This window comes from Notamacropus eugenii, chromosome 2, assembly GCF_028372415.1.
Source record: "Notamacropus eugenii isolate mMacEug1 chromosome 2, mMacEug1.pri_v2, whole genome shotgun sequence".
In the NCBI taxonomy this organism is placed as follows: domain Eukaryota; kingdom Metazoa; phylum Chordata; class Mammalia; order Diprotodontia; family Macropodidae; genus Notamacropus; species Notamacropus eugenii.
This window is the reverse complement of record NC_092873.1, coordinates 331,456,348-331,479,213: the sequence shown is the minus strand read 5'-3', so window position 1 is coordinate 331,479,213 and position 22,866 is coordinate 331,456,348. Positions and strand designations below refer to the sequence as shown.

Here is a 22,866-nt window from a genome sequence, read left to right as displayed (position 1 = left end):
AAGAAACAATGCAAATATCACGGCGCCACAGTCAGGATCACAGTAGATTTAGCAGCTTCCACATTAAAGGAAAAGATGGCTTGGAATATATTCTAGAAGGCAAAGGATGACAACCTTACAATCCAAGAGCTAGGATTACAACCAAGAATAACCTACCCAGCAAAACTGAATACAATAGTTTGGGGGGAGGGGAGGACAGGGAATGGATATTTAATAAAATAAGATTTTCAAGCATTTCTGATGAAAAGACCAGAGCTAAATAGAAAATTTGGCATTCAAACAGAATACTCAAGAGAAGTATAAAAAGGTAAATTTGAAAGAGTGTGTTTCTGTATGGGAAGATGATATATGTAACTCCTAAGAACTTTATCATTATTAGGACAGTTAAAAGGCATTTATGAAGACAGAGGTCATAGGTATGAGTCAATTAAGTTGAAACGATCTCCAAGAAAAAAATGAATGGTTGAGAAAGAGGGATGCACTGGGAGAAGGGAGAGGTAGGATAGGGAAAATTTCCTCACATAAAATAGGCATGTAAGGAAGAGCTTTTACAATGGAAGATAAAATGGGGGAGGGGGTGGGTAATACTTGAATCTCATTCTCATCTGAATTGGTTTACAAAGAATATATATACACACCCAGTTGTATACCGAAAAATAACTTACCCCATAGGGAAATAGGAGGGGAAGGGGGCAAGAAAAAGGAACAAGGGGTGATAAAAGGGAGGACAGATTAAGGGAAGCAGTGGTTAGAAACAAAATATATTTTTGAGGAGAGAAAGGATAAAAAGGAGAAAGAGGAAGAAACAGAAGAAATTGGGATACAGGGAAATACACAGTTAGTAATCAAAACTATGAATGTTAGTGGGATGAGCTCACCCAGAGAATGGAAGCAGATAGCAGAATGCCTTAGAAATCAGAATTCAACAATATGTTGTTTACAAGAGATACACTTGAAACAGAAAGACACACATAGAATCAAAATAAAGGGCTGGAGCAGAATCTAAAATGGGTCAGGTAAAGGAAAAGAAAAGGTAGGAGTAGCAATCATGATTTCAGAAACAGCAACAGAAAAAAATAGACCTAATTAAAAGAGATATTCAGGAAAACCACATTATTCCAAAAGATGCCAAAGACAAAGAAGCAATATCACAAAATTGTACAGCAATATTCTCTGATAAAGACCTCATTTCCCAAAAATATACTGAGGATAGAGCTGAGTTAAATTTACAGAAATAAAAGCCATTCCCCAATTAATAAATGGTCAAAAGATATAAACAGGCACTTTTCAGAAGAAGAAATCCAAGCTACTTAATGGAAACAAAAGATTCTAAATAATTATTGATTAGAGAAAGGCAAATTAAAATAACTTTGAGGTACCAACTTGCACCTATCGAAAATGATAAATGCTGAGGGGGATGAAGGAAAAATAGGAGTAGTGACTGGTCTAACCATTCTGGAGAACAATTTGGAACAATGGCCAAAGGGCTATAAAATTATATGACCCAGAATGTCTGTATCCCAAATATGTCAAAGAAAAATATGGGCTTATATGCACAAAAATATCTATAGCAGTTCTTTTTGTGGTGGCAAAGAATTGGAAATCAAGGGGATATTCATCAACTGGAGAATGGCCAAAATTTTTGTGGCACATGACTGATGCAGTACCGCTGTGCTATGGGAAATGACAAGGGGGTTGATTTAAAAAAAATATGGTCAGACCTACATTAACCAATACAAAGTGAAGTGGGAAGAACTAGGAGATCATTGTGCACAGTAATAACAATGTTGCAATGATGATCAACTGTGAAATACTTAGCTGCTGTGATCAATACAATGACTGAAGACAATTCCAAACGACTCATTAATGAAAAATTGCTTTCTGCCTTCAGATAGAGAAGTGATGAGTTCTGAGTGCAAATTAAGGTATAATTTTCTTACTTTTCATTTTTCTTGCTTTTTTGGAAATACGGCTAATATAGAAATGTTTTTCATGATATCACATGTATAATTGATATCGTATCGCTTGCCTTGTCAGTGGGGAGGGGAGAGGATAGGGAGAATGTGGAATTCAAAATTTTAAAAGACAAGAATGTTAAAAAAACAAATAATAAGTTAAAAAACTTTTTTAAAAAGAAATTGTTTACCAGATTGTGGCCCTAATATAAATTGCATTAAATAACTGTTATGGATAAAAACAAAATATTGTCTATCTTCTTCTTCTTCTTGATACTTTCTTCTCTCTAGATTTTTGTTACTGTTCTCTCCTGATTCTCTTTTTACCTGTCTACAGCTCCTTCTTACTCTCTTTTGCTGGATCTTCATTTAGGTTATATCCAATAACCCTAAGTATTTTCTAATGCTCTGTCCCCAAGCCTTCTTCCCTTCTCTCTAACACTATTCCTCTTGGTTTTCTCCTATGAATTCAATTCTCATCTTTAGGCAGATGGTTCTCAGATATATGTATCTAATTCTAATCTCTCTCCTGAATTCTGATCTCACATCATCAAATACTTCTTGGACATTTCAAACTGTACATCCCATATCTTAAACTCAATATGTCCAAAACTTAATTCACTATCTTTCCCATTCTCCCCTCTTCCCAACTTCCCTATGTACAACCATCCCCCTAATTATCTAGATTTACAACCTAGGTGTCATCCTCAACTCCCAACTCTCACCTCACATATCCAATCCGTTGCCAAGACCTATCTATTCTACCTTTGCAGTATCATTGATATATTGTCTTCTTTACTCCTTTGATGATGCTGCCACCCTGATACAGACTCTCATCACCTCATGCCTGGACTATCACCTGGACTATTGGTCTCCCTGCCTCATCTTTCCCCACTCTCTTCCATCCATCACCTAGCTGACAAAGTAATATTCATAAAAAGTAAGCCTGGTCATGTTACCCGCTACTCAGTAACTCGAGTAGCTTTCTATTATCTCTAGTATGAAACATAAAATTTTCTGTTTGGCTTTTAAAGCACTTCATGACCTGTCCTCATCCTACCTTTCCAGTTTTCTTATATTTAACTCCCCTCTACGTACTACCTTCCTTTCCATGATTCAGTGACACTGGCCTTACTTGATGTTCCTTGCATACAACACTGCATCTTTTGACTCTGTATCTTTTCATAATGGCTGTCCTCTAGACCTGGAATGCCCCAGTCCCTCTTCACCTCTGCCTCCTGGCTCCCCTGGCTTCTTTCAAGACTCAGCTCAAATCCTGCCTTCTGCAAGAGGTTTTTCCTGGTCTTCATCCCTCACCCAGTCCCAATGCTAGAGCTTTCCCTCTGAGATTACCTCCAACTTAATATGTATACATATATTCATATGTGTGTTTGTGTGTATATGCTTATGTATATGTACATATGTATGTATATGCAAGTATATATAATATTATATATAATGCATATACATTATGTGTGCATAGTAATTTGCATGTTGTCTCCCCACTAGAGTGTGAGCTCCCTGAGAAGAAGGACCATTTTTTGTCTTTCTTTGTATCTTCAGGACTTAGTACAGTGCCTGGAAGATAGTATGTGTCCTATAAATGCTTGTTGACTAGACTTGACTTTTTCCTGCTTGTGAAAGGCTGCAGCCTTGGATAAGTAATTTAACCTTTCTGCCCCTATTTCTTCATCTCTAGACACTGGACTAGATAACAATAAAAACATAGCTAGCATTTATATAATTCCTACTACTTACTAAAAAATGCCTTCCTAGATCACTTGCATAACTCAGTGAAATTGATCTATGCCATACAGGGTTACCTAAGATGGATAGATGATACTAGAGAGTTCTGAGAAAAGGGGATCCACTGGAGAAGGAAATGACAAACCACTCCAGTATTTTTGCCAAGAAAACCCTATGGACAGATTAGCTAGGACAGATTCCCAGAGACAGTGGGAGACAAAAGAGTCTGGTATGTTATAGTCTATGAAGTCACAAAGGGTTAGACACACGTGAATGACTGAACACTAACACCTACTACCTCTACTAAGAATGAAGGCTAACATTTATTTAGCACTCTGTGCCAGACACTATATTAAACACTTTATAATGATTATCTCATTTGTTCCTCACAACAACCCTGGAAGGTAGATGCTAGTTATTACAGCCATTTTATAGTCAAGGAAACTGAGGCAGACAGAGGTTATGTGACTTGCCCAAGGTCACATAGCTAGTAAGTATCTGAAATTAGATTTCAACTCTAGTCTTCCTGATTCCATGTATAGATGATCTTTAAGATTCCTTCCAGTTTAAAGGTCTATGAACTCCCTCTCTTCTATATTTGGCACCTTCCCTATGGTCTCATCAAGGCATAATTTGGAAGTTTTTCCAGTCTAGAGCAACCTAGCTTGACAAAGACTTAGGGAAAAAGAAAAAGGGTAGATCTTTCTGTTAACCTTAGATGAGTTAAGTGCAAGGTTTTTTGTTTGTTTGGTTTTTGGTTTTTTTGTCAGATCCTGTGGAAATGAGCAGGCCTAGGAATCAACTTCAGTTAAATAGACCAGTTAAACCCCACTGAAATCCTCTTCTGATGCCTCACTGTAGGTGACCCAGGATTCTGTAAGGAAGAAGGGTAGGTAGGTGGCACAGTGGATAGAGTGCTGGACATGGAAATAGGAAGAAGTGAGTTCACATTTGACTTCAGATATTTACTAGCTGTATGTGAGCAAGTCACTTGCCCTCTATCTGCCTTAATTTCCTCCTCTACAAAAACCTCCTAAGTTGCTACAAGAATATTAAGATAATATTTGTCAAGCACTTTACAAACCCAAAGTACTATATAAATGAAAGCTTTATTTTATCATTATATTTTATCATTTATATTATTTTTATTGTATTATTATTATTATTATTGACTGACAAAGCCATAGCAACTCTTAAAAGCCACCTCTCCCAAATTATAGAAGGGTTATTATATAGAGGTAGTACCTAAAATAACAAAGAGTTAAAAGTCAGCACGATTCCTTCAGCATATCTACTAGTCACTCAGTATTATCTGAACCATCAGCAACTCTGCAGCCCGAGTTCAAGTCACATTAACTGCTGCCACCACCAGTACCATCACCGCCATTCCACACAGAGCATTTCTTTCTTAGATAGGCCAGAGATGAACAAAGGGTTCCACACTCGAGCCAAAAAGTATTCAGGTACAACAGGAGGGCTATCACAGTTAACCTAATGGAAATGACATTGTATAACTTTAAGAGCAATAGATTCAGGAAATCCAGGTTCTAATCTGTACTCTGCCACTAGTTACCTGTGTGACCATAGACCTTCTCAATAAAGTGAATGAAGGGGGTGATTTGATTATCTGTAAGGTCTCTTTGTAGAATATGACTTTCATTTCTTCTTTAATCTCAATCTTAAGGAATCAGGAGCTTCCAGAAAGCTTTCTATTTGTAATTATTTGGTATATCAAATGTTTATTATTAAGCACCTACCATTTATTAAACGAACCTTGACATGGTTTTCTTTTGTTTTTTTATTCTTTACCAGATAACCATATTCACTTCTCCTAGAAAGATGTGTTTACTTATTCAGAGATTTTCTGAAGTTGCCTAGCAATAATGTTATTAGGAGCCAGAATATTTCTCCAAGGTTCCTAAAAACTAATAAGATCCATTCTCTGGGGTCACCTGGATTGCCTCTCAGCCTCTCAAGTGCTTAAATCAATTCTTTCAGTAAAATGAGAATTGGGACAGGAAATTTTTATGACTTAAAAGCTGCTGAGATAACCTTACTTATCAAAATGTGCAATCCTGCCAATAGTTCTGAGTTAGGCTCCCAGGAGATAACAAAGAAACCTTCCCTCCCCTCAGGAAGCTCTCATTCTTATCTCTAAGATTTCCTTGAAGCAATTTAGAACACCTGAGCTCCTGAAGCTCATAGGATTACTGTGATCCAACTGATGCCTACCCACAGGAGATCTGAGTGATAGAAGTATCAGAGTACCTAAGAATAAGCATTTGCCCGCATCTCTGTATCGGCATGCCAGAGCCATTTAAACATATGCAATTTGGTGATGATGTGTTTTTCATGATCTAGTCTCCCTCTGGCCCCTTCTTTCACCTTGAATAAGCACAAGTCATAGAATACGATAGCTAGAACGGATTGTAGAGTTCACCCAGTTCAACCCCCTTATTTTGCAGGAGAGGGACCTCAAGGAGGTGAATTCTGCCATTGGCAGGGCTGGGACTCAAACCCAGGTATTCTAATTCTTGATTCAGAGCCAAAAGTTGGCTGTGTTTACTTCCAGTAGCAGAGTGCCAGGCAAATAATTGCTTAGTACAGCAAACTCCACTCTGTCCTGAGTTTTCTCAGCATTTATGCTGAGAGAAAGGCTTCCCCTGGGACTGGTCTTTGTGGGTAGGGAGGTGATCTGGTTTTTTGAAGGCTGTGACGGCAAAAAGGCCTGGGAAAAGTCTTAACAAGATGGAAAGGCTTCGGGTGTGGGCCGGGCAATGTTCTGTGTCTGTCATCCAAAACCCAGCCCAGCCCAACTTAACAAGCACAAAGGAAAATGTAGTCACCAGGTGAAGAAGTCTTTTTGGCCAGACCAACTTAGGAAGGTCATCTATGAGCATAGGGAGGCCCTGGGAAACTGAGTCATTGGAGAGGAAAACCCACCACATCAAAGAAGTCATGGCTCTCTTTAAATATCAGAGTTACCCAGATGTGTGGCTATAATGGCTTGCTTACCTTGCCTGCTGGATAAACTGTGTGGCTTTCTCTGCAAACTTTTCTGCAAGACTCGTGATGTTCACTGGCTGCTCCACAATGACAAAGTTCTCATACAGAGGAAGGCCTACATCAGGGTAACAGTTTTTCCCAGGACTGCTGTATAGAAACCACAGACACTCACTTTACTCATTGTAATAAGAAAAGTAATTCTGTAGCCTAATGGGGAGGAAGTGTTTTTTTTTCATCTAGCCATGTAAATAAACACAAGATATTTACCAACCATGCCTAAAATGTCCTACAGCTTTCCATTCTCTACTGCCCTGGGAAAATATGTTTGCTCATCCTGAGCAAGTGGTTATAATTTCCAGGCTGTTGGGATGAATGCTGGAGACACTCATAACTGTCTTCTTCACTAATCTGACTTTGTTGGTCTTGTTTTTATGAATGCATAATCACAGAATTGTAGGATATCAGAACCGGCAGGGATCTGGAAGACTGTCTGGTCCACTTCATTTTACATAGGAAGAAACTGAGGTCTAGGAAGAGGACATGATTTGTCTACTGTCCCAGAGTGAGAAAGGAAAGAAGTAGCATTTTTAAGGGTCCATCTGCTTTACAATAATTATCTCATTTGATCCCTACAACCCATCATTATTATCATTATCCCCATTTTATATTTGAGAAAACTCACCCAGTCACAAGTTAAGTGACTCTCCAGGGTCACAGAGTAAATACCTGAGGGTAGATTTGGCCTCTGGTCTCCTGACTTAAAGACTTGTGCTCTACTTACTTTACCAAGGGTGGAGAACCTCTAGAATCCCCTCCCCGGGCTATATTGTGCTGTTTCTATCACTTAGATTATATTTCTTAATCACTTTCAGATTTATAGATCATTTTCTGGGCAACAATCCTATGTGTTAGGTGTCCTGTGTGTGTGCGCAGGCACAAACGCACAAACACACGCACGCATGCACATACGCTCCCCAGCACTGAATTTTGGAATTGAATCTTTCCTCATGAAGAAGAAAGGTCAGCTAGAGTAATCACCATGGACCAAACTTCAGAAAAGCAGAGAAAATAATGCATGGACTGAATGGATTCCAAACACTCATATTTATAACTTCACTGAGATTCTCTCTCTCCTAGGAACCTCCAGGTAAGGCCTCAGTCAACAGTTTTTTCTGTTTGGCTTCATTATTTGTTGAGGGGAGATTAAGGATCACATCAAGCATGTCTGAGGGCTTAGTGTGTGTGTGTATATATATATATATGTCAGGTGACTCATAGACTTGGAACTTAGAAAGTTCCATAGGGCCATTTATAAGTAAAAGTGCCTCATTCAATTCAACTAGGAATTACTGAGCCCACCTTTATGTCCTAGACTGCGCTAGGTGCTGGCCATACAAAGGCAAAATGAAAAAATAGCCCTTGCTTTCAGGGAGCTCATATTCTACTGAGGGGTTAGGAGTGGGAAACAACATGTACATGGAAAAATCAGCACAAAATATAGAAAAAATAAATATATGTTGTGGGGGTGGGGGGTGGTATGGATGAGTTCAAGAAGGAAACTAAGGATTTACTCAGGCCTGGGGACAAGCCTACACAAACACATAAAGGTGAAAGATAGAAGGGTCGTGTACAAGAAATAGCAAATAAGTCATCTTAACTAGATTACACAGTAACTCAATTTCCACAAACTGCCTGACCTATAAAAATGAGGAGGTGGACTAGATAGATCCCTAAGGTTTCTTCTAACCCTGACATCGTATGATTCTAACCAGGTGGTCAAGCATATTATCACCATACTTATACTTTTTTATTTAGTATAGAGGCTGTATTTGTTTAAGCCATGTCCTGTCTGAATAGAGGTCTTTCTACTCCTACCCACCCCACCCCCCAAACTCCCCGTTGAATATAAGGTCCTAGGAAGGAAGAACTCTTTTTTTTTTTTCCACTTTTTTCTTTGTTGGCCCCATGTCTAGCCCAGAGTCTGGCACATAAAAGTGGGCTCAGTAATTGCCAGTTAAATCTAATTGAAAGAAGTACAATCTAAATGGTCCAAGAAGGTTTCTGCCTATGCCATTACTGTCTGCCTTCTCCAGTAAGCAGCAAGAGAGCAGGTATGAGTTCTGCTTAATTCAGTTTCTATGGACCCATAGGCAGACAAGTACCAAATGGATGCTTTGAATATTACCTGTGTGATAGAGCTGATGCAGGTGGGCAGGCTGGGCAGGGTGGGTGATTGTAGCCAGGCGTGTCACTACAACCCATGTCATGGCTATAAGGAATTCCAAAGTAGTAACTGAAACCTGTGGTCAAAGCAATGAGGTCAGCCTTCCGAATCACAGCAGTGTTGTTCTAGCAGCAGCTTTCTCCCATAACCTTCTGATTTTTAATTACCAGTAATTTAATAGCACAAGGTATGCAATTTTAAAAGGATTTGATTAACATCCCTTTCCTTGTATTCAAAGAAAAATGCTGCTCACTTCTAGCCATAAGCCTCAATCTGCAAACTTGGAAACAGCATTTTGCAAGTAAGGGATTAACCCACATGTGGAAGAACCGATAAGAAAGAATTTTTGGAGTTCTTGAGCTCCTGGTTCAATCAGATATTAATATCAAGTTATAATTTTATTTAGTCACAAAGCAAAATCAAATGATATTCAGATACACTCCTCCACGCCTCTTCTCTCCCACACAAGCATTTATCTTGAGGCTGTATCTACACACATGAAGAAGAAACATAAGATGAAAAGGGTAATAGAATTGGAGTCAAAGCATCTGGATTCAAATTCTGGATCTATTTGGACAACGCACTTAATTAACCTCACTGGTCCTCTACCCTCATTTGTAAAATGAAAGGATTGGTCACTAAGGTCATCTAAATCTAGCTCTAAATCTATGATACCATGATCTTTCAAAGCTAGTATATTTAGAAGACTTACATAATACAAACATAATTTCTCAGTTCTCTTGATTTTGCCTTTGTGCATGACTACAGCTCAAATATACATAATAATAATAAATTTACACTTTCATAAACTTTAAGGTTTTCAAAATACTTTACATACATCCTTGCATTTAAACTTATAACAGCCTTGAGAAGTAGGTGCTACTTAAAAGGAATAACTTGATGATTCAATAATCATTATTTTTGGATAATGATTCCCATTTTACAGATGAGTAAGCTGAAGTTCAGAAAGATTAAGTGACTGATCTGGGTCAAATAGCTAGTAAATGTGTGAGCCAAGATTTGAACCCTGGTCTACCAGACTTCAAGTCCTGTCCCCTATCTGACATACCAAAAGAGATACTGTTTAAAAGCTGGAGAGTCCTTAGAAGTCTAGTCTCCAAAAGCATTTCTAGTCACAAAGTTCTGAGAGAGCTTGATAGAGGACTTCCCTACTAGTCTGCTGCTGCAGAATTGGATATTCCATAGTTCAGATCACAACCTCATGATATAAGTATACTCAGTAAATATTGGCTGTAACATGGTTAGGTTAGCTTTATGAACTTGTTGGCCAACACCAGCTTATAAACAGGGATTCCACTTTACTGACTAACTCACAATCTAGTGATCTTTCCACTTCATCACTCCCTAGAGCTAGGGAGAAAAAGAAACCAAGTTGTTTCTGAATAGGGCTGGCCTAAGCCAATGATGTTAATTCAAGAGGGAAAGTATCTTAGCAGTTTCCCATACTCTCTTTACCTCTTTTACTGAAAAGATTGAGACTATGTGGTATGAATTCAATTCAACTAAAGATCACTTAGCACCTATGCTGAGCCAGGTGTTGTATATTAAAAAAAAGAGAGATTAAAAACAAAACAGTCCCTCTCCTCAAGGAGCTTATATTTCTACTGAGCACAAAAACATGTACACATATAAGCCTTTACACAATATATACACCCCCTCTGAGACCATTCTCCCAGCACTGGACTTGAACAGAAAATTGGGATCCCCAGGGGGTCACTTGGCTACTTCCCTCAGAGTTGTGTCAAGTAATCTTAGGGACTGAATTTCCATTACTGTTGCTCATGAGCCCCTACTTGTGTGCTTCCCAATGAATCAGCCAGACTTAAATTAGCTTTTATAAAAAAGTTTGTACTGAGGTAGCATAATAAGAAGAATTACTATAAAAAATTACCCCTCTCCTATCCCCAGCACCTGCCAGAAACCTGGGCCATTCTCCCTTGCAAGTACACACAGCTCCCTGAAAAGGGTGGGTACAAACTTAGAAGATAATGGCAGTGAGGCCCATGTGGAGAGAGCACGTGGCAAAGGATTAACTCACAACTGGTTACTGGAAGTCTTTTTCTCATTTCTCAGTGTTCTCATGAACCCCAGAGATTACTGAAAGAATGCAGAGGTTCCTTCTGGAAGCCCTCTTTCGTTTTTAACCGGAATGGGACATTATCTGAGACAGAGTCTGCTGAGCTCCAAGGGCTGGTGCTTTTGCAAAGTCCACAGTCAGCACTCCTTTCTACGAGAGGTCCCACTCCCTGTAGCTGCCTCTTCCCTCAGGTGACTATTTTTTTGCATCTGTTTGTACACGTTTGTCCTTAGCGTGTCTTTCCCTGTTCTTTGTGTCTCTCTCTGATGTTGGCTAGGTGTAATGCCTTCTACTAGTCATCCAGGCACTGATAACATGGTTAATGGAGTGAGATGGTAAAGGAGAGAAAGAGAAAGAGAGAAATTCTCTTCTCTCTTCCTCCTAATCACCTTGGCTCTAATACTATGATTCACCAATTGGTTGATCGACTTGAAACAGGTTTACTGCTTTTATACATAGTCCAAGAGGTAGGATAACAAATCCCAAGATATTTTCTTTATGGAAAAAAAATAGAGGCAGCTAGGTGGTGCGGTGGGGGCCTGTGTTCAAATCTAACCCCAGTCATTTACTAACTACGTGACCCTGGGTAAATCACTTAACCTCTTTCTGTCTCAGTCTCTTCACTGTAAAATCAGGTGAATGATATAATAGCACCTTACCTCACAGGGCTGTTGTAATAATCAGATGATATTATTTGAAAAGTATTTAACGCAGCATCTGCCACATAGCAGGTACTCAATAAAGGTTACCTTCTTCTCTTATGGTACCTTATACCTTCCATGCAAAAAGTCCTATCACCCAAAGTCCTACGGTCCTTTCTAATTGGTTAAGGACTTGTCCATACACTGTGATAAGGATATAGGAAAAATTCTTAATAACTAGTCTGTTTTGTCAGTTGATCAGTTAATTAAGTTAAAGGGGAAACATCAACACTTATATAAATACAATATAATTTTGGGAGCAGTGATAATTATGGGGATCAGGAAAGACACTGGAGAAAGTAGGACTTGAGCTCAACTCTTAAGACCTAAGGATTCTACCAGGCAGAGGAAGGAGGGAGAACATTCCATTCATGGAAACAAAAGTATGGAGGTAGAAGATAGAATATAATGAACTTTCTCAACTTTCCTCCCTTCCCTCCGGTTTTAGAGGGAAAGGCACCCCTCTTCCATACCCAAGCTAGCTCCTTCACCCATAACCTCAGTGAAGCTAAGAATTGGAAGAGACAAATCGAGTCATCTCATCCAACTCATATCTAAAACAGAAGTCTACTTTACAAAATTATAAGACTATACGAGTGGTAATCCAGCCTCACCTTGAAGATTTTCAGTTATATGGAACTCAGTACTTTTTATTTTAACCCCTCCTACTTTCCATGTGAACCCCATCAAATATTCTTTCTCAAGAATTTTCTTTCAAAAGGCCAGGCCTATTCAAAAAGTCATACCTCTATTCAGAAACAACTAGGTTTCCTTTTCCCTAGGTCTAGGGATAGAAAGAGAATGATGCAGGGGGAAGATCACTAGACTGTGAACTACAGTAAGGAGGAACTCTGTTAAAAACTGGTGTTCAGTGATGTGTCCAAGCTCAGCTCATCATGTTACAACCAATGTATTCTAAGCGTACTTATGTTTTGAGGATGTGATCTGGACAAAAGGATATCCAAATTCTGTAACAACAAACCATATTATAATAGGAAAATACTCTATCAAGCACTCTGAGGCATTCTGTGATTTGAAATACTTTTGAGGCCAGGATTATAAAGACATTCCAGCTTTTAAATATTATTTCTTTTGATATATCAGATAGGGGACTGGACTTGGAATTAGGAAAACATGTCGCTTGGCTCTTTCTCCTCTATAAATATGTTCGTGCCTATCCTTTGGTTCTGCTACCCTTGAGAATGACCACCTTATCTCTCTATCTCCTCACCCCTTCACTACCACATTTCTAGGAAGTAGCCTGCTTTCACTGCTTCATTATTTATTACTCCTCAACTTTTGCAATCTGACTTTAATCCCCACCACTTCTTTGTAACAGCTCTCTCTAAGAACATTAATAATCTCATCACTAAATCAAATTGTTTTTTCTCTCTTTAGTGTTCTTACTTTCTTTATAACATTTGCCACTGTTGACCACGCCTTCTATCTTGCCACCTCTTGGCATCAATGACACTATACTCCTTCTACATTCTTGTTCTGCCCTCTCTCATCTCTGTTTCTTTATTCATACATTCTCCTATGCTTAGAGCACAGCTTCTCTTTCCATCTCCATCTGCTGAAGTTCCTTGACCCTTCAAGGCAGAAGGTTTTGGGTTTCCCTTTAGAGAAGGTCTTCTATAAAAGGCTAGGTGACCACTGGTTGGGTATGTTGTTGAGAACATTCTTGAGAATTCGGGTTTCTAATTTCTGAGATAGCTCTAAGACTGTAATTCTATACTTTTCTAAGACAACTTTACCATCTCTTCCATAAAGTCCTATATGTTCCAACCTCACCTGAAAGTGGTATCTCCCCTCAAATTTCTCATAGCACATTGTTTAGGTGTCTTTTTTGCATTTATCATACTATATCAGATCACAGTTCTCTATATGCCATTTCCTGATCCCACCTTCATTAAATGATTGGCTCCTTAAGAGCAGGGCTGGTGTCCCATTGATATTGTATCCCTAAAAAGTGACTACCATAGTATGTTGTATATTGTGTATATATGGTGGATGGATTTGATTGAATTTATTGGAGTTGTAATGTGAAAAGGAGGGGGAGTAGCATACAAGTTTTGTATGTATGAGGTACTTGTGGCTATGATTATCATAGACTAGAATGGGCTCACAGATATCTAAAACAGCAGTAGATGTTTAATAACTTTGTTAAGGCTGCTGTGGGGGCATGCCATATTCCCCCTCATGGAGAAGATATGTAGATACAGATATAGATATAGATATGGATATGGATATGGACATGGATATGGACACGGACATAGACATAGACATAGACATAGATATTTGGCACCTATAGCTTCCTCTCCATTTCCACCACCTCCACCCTATTACAGGTTCTCCTTGTCACTCAGTCATACTAATGCAATAGCCTCCCAGGAGGTCTTCCTTCATCTACTCTCTCTTTTCTCTAATCCATCTTTCACATTTCTACTAGAGGGAGATAGGAGTCTTTCCTACTCACAGATCTGATCATGTCATTCTTCTATTGGAGAATATTCATTGGTTCTCTACTGTCTTTTAAATGAACTTATAACATTTGGGGTGGTAGTAGGCATATCTACGAGAATCTCCCTCTGTACCTCTCTACCTGCCACATGGGATAAGAAAAGTGAGAAGGGGATAAACATTTATTAAGTACCTACTATGTGTCAGGCAAGGTGATAAATGCTTTACAAATATCTCATTTAATCCTCACAATAACCTTGGGAAGTAAAGTACTATTACTATCCTTTCTTTATAACTGAGGAAACTGAGGCAGGTAGAGGTTAAGCACTTAGCCAGAGTCACACAATTAGTCAATGTATAAAGACAGATTTGAACTCAGGTCTTCCTGATTCTAGTCCAGTGATCTATTCACTACATCACCTACCTGGTTAGTTCTTTTTCTTAAAAGGTACTGAAATGGTCCTTGAGACTTAATTGGCTCAAGAGACTAAGGCCCATGCCACTGATGCAGCCTCCTGGTTGTGTGATTTCAAAAGAACAAAAAACAGAAAAAAAATGAGGAGTTCTGGCTGGTCTCTGAGGTTTCTGAGTAGCAGCTCAATGCTTCTGACAACATCACCAGTATTGGCACTGGAAAGCTGTACTTTACTGAATCAGTGCTGAATCCTTGGTAAATATTCTTTCTCTGCTCTGGCTGAGTATGTGTCCTTTTGTCAGTTTTTAGATGGACTCTGAATATGTTATTTTATTCTAGTCTTGAATTGGAGCAATCAGACTGGCTTGGTGAGCCCCAACATATACATTTGGCATTCTGGGATCTCTGCAATTGCATAGGATTCAGACAAGGAAGTAGCCCTGTACCTCAACACTCCAACCCCCTTGCAGATAGTGAACTGGGGGAGGATGGCCTGCTCAATTAGTAAGGAATAGATCACCCTTGGCTCTTTCTACTTTAGCATCACTTCTATTGCTAATTATTCTGCCTTTCCAACCTTATCATATCACTCTCTTGCATGCACATTATACTCTGGTCAAACTGGTTTACTTGGTTTCCTAAATGTGGTAAGAGTTTCATCTATACCTTTGACCACAATGCTCTCTAAACCTAGAATATATTCCTACTATCTTTTTGTTTGTTGAATTCCTAGCCATCTTTTGAATGTCACTTCTTTGATGAATATCTATCTCCCTGATGCCCCAATCCTGATAAAGCTCTTCTCCCAAAGGCCTCCCAAAATAGATTTACATTTCTTTAACAAATTTGTCATAGAATATCAGATATTATACTTATCTGTATTATTCCTTTACTTTAAGTTTCAAATGACTATTTCTTCTCTAAATTTTATATCTCCTCTACAGTGAATTCTTCACACAATATTAAAATCTATTTGAACAAATAACTGTGTGATAGGAATGTATTGATAAAATGGCTTCAGAGGTAAAAAACATTAAAGTTATACAATTTTCAAATTCACCTAATCTATTTTTAGTTTTGTTGAAGAAACTGAGGTTTTCAATCTCAGAGAGCTGGATTCAGTGGATTTCCTGCTTCCCCCTATCAGACTTCATGGGGAGAAAGAATGTACCAACAAACCAGATGAACCAGGTCACATTTGCCACTTGTCTCAGGTTAGTGACAGAATAAAAACCAGAATCCAGATATCTTAATTCCCATTTCACTGCTGTTTGGACCACACCACAGTAGGTCATAGTGAAAGACAGATAGCAGGAATTAAAAGATGTCATAGAATCCTATACTGAAATATCATGGAAGGGGAGGAGGAGGCAGTAGAGAGTATAAAGAATAGGGAAAGATGAGAAATGAAAGAATATGGAGCTAAAGATTAAAAAGGATCCACTAATATAATTAGAAAGGACATGTACATTGTGTGATCAGCTATGAATAACTTAGGTCTTCTCAGCAATACAATGATCCAAGACAATTCCAAAGGGTTTATGATGGAAAATGTTATACACATCCAGAGGAAAAAACTGATGGACTCTGACTACAGATCTAAGCATACTATCTTCACTTTATTTTTTTGTGTGGTTTATTTTTTTTCTTTTGGTCCGTTTCTTTTTACCCAAAATGACTAATATGGAAATATGTTTTACATGATTACACATAAATAACCTATATATATCAGATTGCTTAGGGAGGGGGGAGGTGAGGGAGGGAGGAAGAAAATTTGCAACTCAAAAATTTTTAAATGAATGTTAAAAATTGCCTTTACATGTAGTTGGAAAAAAATAAAATACTACTTTAAAAAAAAAAAAGGACACGTAGAAAGAACATTGGACTAACATCAGGAAACCCTGATTCTAGTTCTGGCCCTAACATCACCTCTCTGGGTATTATTATAGCATCCCTCCCCCTAAGTCATACTCATACTTGCAGGTGAGGTTCTTAAGAGAGTAGAGGTACCTCAGGTTCTAGAGTTACCCTGTGGGTACCTATTTCTAAAACTACAGCTCATGGCCACCCCAACCCCACCAACTGTGAGCTTCCTCTTAATAGGCAGGCAATAAACACAATTAGCTCAAAGCAAAAGCATTTACTAATATGGAATAGGAAGACCAGAAGTGATAAAACATCTCTACTATAAACAGGGGGTGACATTGTTATAAATACACACAGCACTTGTGGGAAGAGTGGACAAAAACTCTGAGTATGAAGGCAGTGAGGCACATAGCTGGGGAATACACATAGCCAAACCCTCTTGTCTGCTACAAGGGTCACACTCCTTGAAGATGCTTCTGGCCTTAAGTAACTACCTCTTTTTATCTGGTTTTGTTTGGGGAGAGTGTGTGGAGAGAGAAAGAGAGAGAGAGAGAGAGAGAGAGAGAGAGAGAGAGAGAGAGAGAGAGAGTGTGTGTGTGTGTGTGTGTGTCTGTGTGTGTGTGTGTCTACTCGACGGCTACCTGGACTCTCTCAAACTGCTTGCTGGATACAATGTCTTTTTCTAAATAAGTATCTCTACTGCTAGGCATCATGGCTGATGGGTGTAGATGGGAAAAACTTTGCTTCTTCTCTAACCAAAAGGAGAAGAGCTATGTTCTATAACTACTGGTTCTCTTTAACTGTCTCAAATTCACTGGACTGTATTATCAAGGACCACTAGGGGAGGCAGGGGGAGGGGCAGAGATGAAAGTGGCCAATGATCACTTGTTTCCTCTTGACTCAGAGAACATGGAATTCATACTTTGAAAAGGGTTAACAGGATGTTAACACTTCACTAACAAAGTAAAACATCATTATTTATGATTAAATTCTCTGACTGATATCAACTGAAGTGGGTGGGGATACGGGGGAATCAATCTTAGACCCTCATATAAATAAAATGGTACTGAATTAGATGATTTCCAAGATCTCTTCCAAATCTCAGACTCAATCCTAGGGATTTCTAATGAAGATGTTCAATATAATGAACAGGGATTCTGAGAAGTCAATAATAATTGCTGAGATATATATATATATATATATATATATATATATATATATATATATATATATATATATATATATATATATATATATATATATATATATGCTTTAAGGCTTACAAAGCACTGTACTTACATTATCTTATTTGAGACCTCACAACAATTCTATGAGGTAAGTTGTTCTTTAGTCATCTTCAGTCATGCTCAACCCTTTGTGATCCCCTTTAGGGTTTTCTTGCCAAAGACACTGAAGTAGTTTGCCATTTTGTTATCTTGACAACAATCCTATGAGGTAGGTACTAGGGATAATATTATCCCCATTTTACAGACAAGGAATTGGAGACTCAGAGAGGTTAAAGTGACACAGTCACACAGTTAATTTATTATCATAGGCAGGATTTGAAACCATGTCTTCCAGAAACCAAGTCCAACACTCTATCCCCTGTACCATGAGGCTAAATGATATATATGATCACTGGAGGGAAAGGGATCAAAGAACACTTGAAAGAAATATAAAACAACACTAGATACTGAATGATTAGTTAATTTAATGTAATTGCCTCGAAAACATCATATATGTTAACTATGAAATAAAAAGATTGGACTAAATTTCCCATGTCACCAACTCTAAAATCTACACATCTTTAATCACATAGTTAAAACCATGAGAGAAGAATAAACACTTCTGAAACATCATAATAGAAAAGTCATGAGGACAGAAGAGAGCTAATAGAAAGTTTTATTTGGATATAACACCTAAGGGAAAGTGACCTGAAGCTGGAAAGCAGTAGAAGGGTCCCTATACGGTGAAATGAAGTTGGTATTGAACAGTGAGATTAACTCACAGAAAAAAAAAAAAACAAAATACAGCAATGAATTATCTAGTGGAAGGCAGGAAAGTGATTTCAAAAGACATTGTATCTCATTTTCATAGAGTTTTTTTTCCCCTCTCAAATAACAAATATCCTCCCTACCCCCTTCCAAGAATCCTTACCACGGAAATTGGGTTGGTAGAGGCCGTGGTGACCAAGATGCCATTTTCCTGTTGGAAAACAAGAAAGAAAGTGATCAGCATGATTCCCTGTTCATAATCTCACTTTGTTTAGAGAGCTAAGGAAACAGACTGTCTTCCATTAGCTTTTCATTTAAGAAAGGGGAACCAAAAGGTACCAAAAGGAGCTGTGCCAAGCAAGTCCTTCCCTCTAAGGAACACAGGCCAGCGTCCACTGGGAGACAGCAAGCAAAAACAAGAGACACAACTAAACAAATAGGAAAGAGAATGGAGAAAGGAAGGCCAGCTACTGGGAAACCTAAAGAATTCAGTGACCTGAAAAGGCTGTTTCTGCCCTCCCTCCCCACAGAGAGGACTCAGAGGAACAGAGGAACAGGCTCATTGTCTGTCCCTTCCTCTTCCCTGTGGCATTAAATTGATATCAATTACTGAAGACAGAATAGATTTCCACACTCTCTATATCAGGGACACCTGCCTTCTTGCCTGCCTCATCATCCTCCCCTTTGTCACACGTTGAATATGGCTAAAATGAGAAGGGAAAGAAAAAGCAAAAATAATAAGTCCACAGGGGTATTTCCTTCACACCTGCCATCCCCAAACTGCAAAGGCTTTGGAATTCTTGAGAGCTAACACAGAGAGTTGAAATAGAAAGCTGAGAACAGACTAGGCCAGGGGTGGGGAACCTATGGTCTCAAAGCCACATGTGGCCCTCTAGGTCCTGAAGTGCTGCCCTTTGACTGCATCCAAACTTCACAGAAAAAATTCCCTTAATAAAAGGATTTGTTCGGTAAAACTTGGACTCAGTCAAAAGGCCACACCTAGGGACCTAAAAGGCCACATGTAGCCTTGAGGTTTCAGGTCCCCCCTTTCCCCACTGCCCCGGACCCCGACTATGCCCTGATTCAACAGGCCAATCTCAAGAGGATAAGGAAGAACTGGATACAATTGAACAATAACTAATACAGTCTAATTTTGAGAGGGAAAGAACCCTAAAAACTCAGAGGATCATAGGAGATGGCAGTTGAACTATGCTTTGAGGTAAAATGGGAATTCTCTGAGGCAGAGGTGAAGGAGAGAGTTCATTCTGGAAGTGAAACTTGTAGCATTACCTATCATTCCTGTGATGTAACCAGCCTCTTGGAGCACCTGGGCTAAGGTGGTCTCATTGAGTGGCAGGCCCCCCACTGAGCTGATGGCAAAGTTGTGAGTAACTCCATTCCTCACCCCAAGCCTTCCAGTAAGCAGGCTGGCCCGGGACGGGGAGCAGGTAGAGGCCGGAGCATGAAAATCTACAAACCTGGAAGGAAACAAACTGTGGGAGGAAACTACAAAGCATAGAATGAATGCAAAAAAAGGGGGGAAAATTCATTTCAGAGACTTATAGAGCTAAAAAGAACCTTCCAAATCATTTAATCCAACCGCCTCACTTGCCAAGAACCCAGAGACAAAAGGCAGGGCCATTGGGGCTTTGGCTCCAGCACAATAAAATTTAGAAGGTACTGATAACCCACACATTCCAGCGGGGGTGGAAGCAACTGGGCTTAGCACCTACCTATCAATAATAATTTGTAAAAATTGGAAATGATTCCGTTTTTCTCCTCAGCAGGAATATTCCTACAAATAGGTTTAAAGTGTCCTCTTCTCAGCTCCTTGCATCCTGTGTTGTCTTCTCACCTTGCCATTGAACTGAAGTGTCTGGAGGGCAGGGATTGTGTCATCTTCCCACCTTTGAATTTCCCAGTATTTAGCACACAATACCTTGTGTATAATACTTAATAGTTCTGTGTTGAATGAATGACTGGTCTACAAACAATACTTAATCAGGCATGTGAATGAGAGATAGAGTGGAAAGAATACTAGATTTGGAGATGGAAGAATTCACTACAAATTTGGATGGACTTCTCCAAATCATTTCATGTGTCTGGATCTGTGTTTCTTCATGTGCCAAAATAAAGCTGTTGGCCTATATGTTTCTTATCACCCCTTCCCGTTCTGACATTCTGTGACATAGAAACCTTTCGATCATTGAATTTTACATCCTTTCCTTTCAGAAGTTGTGATTAAATTGCTAAATGAACCAATTTGAATTTCACCTCTTCTTAGCCCATCCCATGGTAAATGTGGGAGGCAAGTAATGAAGCAACAAAGAGGCTTTATTATTTGGCAAAATGTCCTTTTCCAGGTCAACCTGGGCAGGCTTTGACCAATTGAAAAAACAAGGGCTTTAATTAAAGGTTGAAAATAGAATGTAAAACAAGACAAAAATATGAAGCCAGAAGAACATCTGATAGAAAAATCAATGCACATTAAAACATAAGACAGTAAGTAACCGAAGTAACCTGGCATTGAAGAAGTTCACAACTCCACCCACACTATATTTTTCAGTCAATCAACAAGTATTTATTTAGCACCTACTTTGTGCCAGGCACTAATTATATAAAAGCAAAAATCAAATGGTTCTTGTTTTATTTATATTCTGTCAAGCATGACAGAAAATAAGTGCATAGAATATAGTGCATACATTCTGGATTTGGAATGGGGAAAAACTAGGTTCAAATCCTACCTCTCTGATACTTAGTAGCTGTGTGACCTCTGGGTCTCAGTTACCGCCTCTGTAAAACTTCATGATCTCTAAGGACCTGTCCAGCTCTAAATCTGTAATGCTGTGTGTGATCCCTAAAATCACTTACTCTCTCAGTCTCATTTTTCTTCTCTATAAAATGAAGGAGTTAGACTAGATCAATCAATCAACAAATATATTTGTGACAACCTCTGCGGTAAGTGTTGGGGATACAAAGACAAAAGTGAAGCAGTTCCTGTCCTCATAAAGCTTATATCCTGAAGGAGAAAACAGCATAATGTATATAAGTACGTACTTAACTTATACGAAATGAATACAAGGAAGTTTTGGGAAGGAAGGCATTAGCAGCTGTGTGGATTGGGAAAGACTTCAGAAGGTAGCACCTGCACTGGGTGACCCAAAGGAAGGTGGCGCTACATCTATCTAGTGCTTTAAGGTTGGCAAAGCACTTTACAAATATTATTTCATTTTATTTATTTATAAATGCTATTCTTAACCCCAGAATACAGATGGGGAAACTGAGCTAGACAGAGATTAAGTGACTTGTCCAGGGTCATACATCTGGTACCTCCCAAGAGGGAAATTAGGAAGAAGGATAGATTGGAGCAACGGATGTGTTTTGTTTTGACCGTGTTGACTCTGAAGTTGCTACAGGAAATCTAGTTCAAAACATTAATTCAACAGTGATGTAGGAGAAATAACTTGGGTGAAGGGAAGGGAACAAACATTTATGTATTTAGCACCTACTGTGTGCCAAGCATAAGTATCTCATGTGATTTTATATGTATATATATGTATGTATGTATGTATAAATATATAATATATGTGTGCACATGTATATGCATATGTATATGACTGGAAGTCAGGGCATACAAATAATAGCTAAACCCATGGGAGCTGATAAGGTCAACCAAGGGAGAGAATGTAGAGAAAAAAAGAGAAGAGGGTCCAAGACAGATTCTTCAAGCCACCACAGTCAAGGAGTAGGACATGGATTTTTCAGCAAAGGAGACTGAGAAGGAATGTCCTGAGTTTTCTTTCCTTTCGTTAGCCAGTCTCTTATTATGACTACCATCACTTACCTTGTGGTTTAAGGAGCTACAAAAACTAAGTGATGGATAAAGTCTGCTCTATTGTTAATGTTGTCAGTTTTACTTATTCTGTTCTGTAGCTAGAAGTCAAACTCCATTTTATGTAGAAAAAACTTTTGCACTAAGTGTATATATCTAATTATAGTATATATAAATATAAGTATTATATATAAAAACATTTATTGTAATTCCTTTTTCTTGCATGCTGAATTGATAGTTTTCTCTAAAGCACTGTCATGTCTTGAAAATGTGCTTATCGAAAGTGCCACAAAATTTTTTTTTCACTTTTTTCTAACTTTTGCAAAGGTTTTGCTCACCCTCACTAACTCAAATAATAGAAGTCCCTGCCAAAATCAATATTTATTAGTGTCCAAGCTGAGCAGACAGTCCACCCTGAGAGAACCACCACCTCCCAAAGTCACTGACAATAAGATATCATTTTTAGGTTAATTACGGGAACTAATGCATCATAGGTTTTCCTCTGAACAGGCAACTACACCTGAAAGTGCTATGGGTCAAAGACCAGTCATGGATAAAGAAGGGAT

The 22,866-nt window shown here is 38.7% G+C and overlaps 1 protein-coding gene across 10 annotated transcripts in view; it reads right to left on the bottom strand.

The window, feature by feature from the left end:
* ARSG (arylsulfatase G) overlaps positions 1 to 22,866 on the bottom strand; it is a 188,534-nt gene that overhangs the window by 50,386 nt on the left and 115,282 nt on the right. For 5 of the 10 annotated variants that reach the window (XM_072645498.1, XM_072645499.1, XM_072645497.1 and 2 more), the window contains 4 exons: positions 19,759 to 19,961; positions 18,632 to 18,679; positions 8,893 to 9,007; positions 6,717 to 6,854 (listed from right to left, as the gene is read on the bottom strand). In XM_072645498.1, coding sequence (XP_072501599.1) covers positions 6,717 to 6,854; positions 8,893 to 9,007; positions 18,632 to 18,679; positions 19,759 to 19,961 — 504 coding nt within the window. The remainder of the gene's footprint in view (positions 1 to 6,716; positions 6,855 to 8,892; positions 9,008 to 18,631; positions 18,680 to 19,758; positions 19,962 to 22,866) is intronic. The other 5 variants (XM_072645504.1, XM_072645502.1, XM_072645501.1 and 2 more) reach the window with 3 other exon arrangements.